This window comes from Miscanthus floridulus, chromosome 17, assembly GCF_019320115.1.
Source record: "Miscanthus floridulus cultivar M001 chromosome 17, ASM1932011v1, whole genome shotgun sequence".
NCBI classification, from domain to species: Eukaryota; Viridiplantae; Streptophyta; class Magnoliopsida; order Poales; family Poaceae; genus Miscanthus; species Miscanthus floridulus.
Genome location: NC_089596.1, coordinates 13,702,153 through 13,705,373, shown reverse-complemented (window position 1 = coordinate 13,705,373; position 3,221 = coordinate 13,702,153). Strand labels below are relative to the sequence as shown.

Sequence of the window (3,221 nt, the reverse complement as noted above, 5' to 3'; positions counted from 1 at the left end):
CACACATGCTTACTGTCGGTTCTTTTACCAGTTCTTCCAGTTACGTTGATTGAGCACAAATATGCCCTACCCAAAGTGAAGTTTCCTCCATCATGGATTCATGGGTTACCGGCCGTCTATGGCTCCTCGAGATGGGCGAGACAGCGACATACCAACAAGTCGACTAAAACACGGTTTGCATTTGAAATTTGCATGCATGTGTGCAGGGATGCAAGCAGGCCCATCTACAAACCTGCAAATAGGCTTAATTTTTTGTGGGTTCCACGTGATCAAACAAAAAAAAATTTAAGATGGGTTCACGGATAGGCCTGCTTGCATTCTTACTTGGAACGAATAATTTGGAAAGTGAAAGAAATCATTTCGAACGAATAAACTATTCATGTGGTAAATTTTTTAAGTTAACTTAACAATTTTTTATAAAAAATAAATAAATTAATAAGTTGAAGTAGGAGATTATCCGCCTTCCTGCAGGAGAGCCTATGGGAAAAGTGGTGCTAAATTGACCCCTTCATCCATTTCATATGCGATTGCAGGTGGAACTGAAACAAAATATTTTTCCCACTTCTCCTATATTCTTGAAATTTAAGATGACTTCAGGCAACACTTTTGTAGTACCAATTAGTATAAGTAAATTGTTACTTTTATGATTTGCTATTTGTTTTTGTGTCATAATGTACCAAATTTTTGTCCTTGTCTGACTATAGTAATAATTGTAAATTGTTAAACTGTCTTTGTGCCAACACATCAGATTTTGTCTTGTTTGTGGTTTTGTCTAACGGTTTTTTTTCGGAACAAAAAATTACAGATTGTGTCTACCGAAATTGTAACAAACTAAATCTGTAATTTTAGTGTAAAATATATGAAATAACCGTTGCCGAAAAGAAAATTAAAATTAGAACACATGAAATTTAGCAAATCCCTATTTTTCCTTGCTTCTGAGAATTTGATGCGTGTGGCGATTGGAAACACAAGACAAGATGCATGTTTTGCAGCTGTTGTTAGGAGTAGTTTTAACGATGCTGCATGGAAGGAGGGTCTAGCAGACATTAGGGAATGCGAAGATTGGGTCTTATTTGTTGACTGGGTGCACAGACACAATACACCCATGACATGCACACGCCACCCTCCAACTACGACATCATGCCATGCAAGCTACCTCCCCTGTATAAATAGAGACCCAGCAGTGGCGCCATTCTTCATCTTCTCATCAGCTTCAATTCTCAGCGATCGCCATCGACCTCGACCTCAGCTCAAGCGACTATATATAGCAAACTTGCAGAAAGATAGGATAGGGCTGCAGTTGATCATGGGGTCGACATGGCTGGCAACAGTCTTGGCGGCGCTCGTCGTCGCCTCGATGGCACACGCGGCGGAACTGGAGGTCGGTTTCTACAAGCAGTCGTGCCCACAGGCCGAGGAGATCGTGCGCAACGCCGTCCGCCGCGGTATCGCCCGTGAACCCGGCGTCGGCGCTGGACTCATCCGGATGCACTTCCACGACTGCTTCGTCCGGGGCTGCGACGCCTCCATCCTCATCAACTCCACGCCGGGGAACAAGGCCGAGAAGGACTCCGTGGCCAACAACCCCAGCATGCGCGGCTTCGACGTCATCGACGACGCCAAGGCCGTCCTCGAGGCGCACTGCCCGCGCACCGTCTCCTGCGCCGACATCATCGCGTTCGCGGCCCGCGACGGCGCCTATCTTGCCGGCGGCCTTGACTACAAGGTCCCCTCGGGCCGCCGTGACGGCCGCGTGTCCAAAGAAGACGAGGTGCTCGACAACAATGTCCCCGCCCCGACTGACGATGTCGCCGAGCTCATCGAGAGCTTCAAGCGCAAGGGCCTCAACGCCGACGACATGGTCACCCTCTCCGGCGCGCACACCATCGGCCGCTCCCACTGCTCCTCCTTCACGAAGCGCCTCTACAACTTCAGCGGCCAGCTGGGGCGGACAGACCCGTCGCTCGACCCCGCCTACGCCGAGCACCTCAAGATCCGCTGCCCATGGCCGTCCAGCGACGCCCAGATGGACCCCACGGTGGTGCCGCTTGACCCAGTCACGCCGGCCACCTTCGACAACCAGTACTTCAAGAACGTGCTGGCGCACAAGGTCCTGTTCATCTCCGACAACACGCTGCTCGAGAACCCCTGGACGGCTGGAATGGTCCACTTCAACGCCGCAGTCGAGAACGCATGGCAGATCAAGTTCGCCAAGGCCATGGTCAAGATGGGCAAGGTCCAGGTGCTCACCGGCGACGAGGGAGAGATCAGGGAGAAGTGCTTCGTCGTCAACCACTACTAGTCAAGTTTAGCTAATTAGCTCGTGTACGAAGTTGGTTTATACGTTCCACACGTCAATATGTCATAATTTTTGAGATTGTTTTCTCTTCAAGTATGTGAAATCAAATAAAAGTTTGTCAAGTAAAATGGTGTTATTTGCACATGTACAGATTTAACAAAGACATCGACATCTTGGGGCTTCTAGCAGTGCCGGCCCTAGGGTAGGGCACGAGGTGCGACGGCTGAGGGCCCAAACGGAGGAGGGGCCTAAGCCCAGGTATACAAACCCCCAGATTCTATAGTCTATTAGGTATTAGCAAACTAATGAGAAGAGAGACATAGAACTGGTCAGGCGGCCAAAAAGACAACATTGACATTTCTTTCCTAGTTTCCTTTCCCCACGGCCCTCGGGTAGAGAGGAGACGAGGAGTCACGCTGCACACAACACACTCTAATCGTGAGTTCGCGACGTGCGCCCTACACACGCGGAGCTGGCGAGCCGCGCCGCCGCGAAGAGCTAGACTACCAGAGACACGGACACGACGCACGAGGACAGCGACCAGGCCGGGCTCCACGACGACAACATCTTGATTCTTGGCTTCTTATGAATTGCGATCACCGATCAGTTGTTTAGGTCCAATGTATTTTTTCCTTTTTATTTTTAATCCAAATTAATTATTTGTATAGTATTCCAGACTTCAATACTTTATACCCATATAGTCATATTTTTCTTCTAATTTAGGTGTTAGAATTTTAGAATGTTACCTAAGAAACATTTGTCATGGGTGAGAAAAGAAAACGAATATATTGCTTTTTTAATCTATATTGTTCCTCGATAATTATCATACATATATAAATATATTGCTTAATCTACATTGTTCCTCGATAATTATCAGACATGTTAAATTAAAAATATGTTATTGAATTTGCTTTCGTTTTGC

The 3,221-nt window shown here is 47.4% G+C and overlaps 1 protein-coding gene across 1 annotated transcript; it reads left to right on the top strand.

Annotated features, from left to right (window-relative positions):
• Positions 1 to 1,221: 1,221 nt before the first annotated feature.
• LOC136517989 (peroxidase 5-like) lies at positions 1,222 to 2,432 on the top strand. Its single transcript, XM_066511644.1, has one exon. The coding sequence runs from the start codon at positions 1,307 to 1,309 to the stop codon at positions 2,300 to 2,302; it is 996 nt and encodes a 331-aa protein (XP_066367741.1). The 5' UTR covers positions 1,222 to 1,306; the 3' UTR covers positions 2,303 to 2,432.
• Positions 2,433 to 3,221: the final 789 nt, after the last annotated feature.

What these genes read in the sequence shown, in the direction of transcription:
- LOC136517989 (XM_066511644.1), top strand. Translation starts at nt 1,307, where the DNA reads ATGGGGTCGACATGGCTGGCAACAGTCTTGGCGGCGCTCGTCGTCGCC.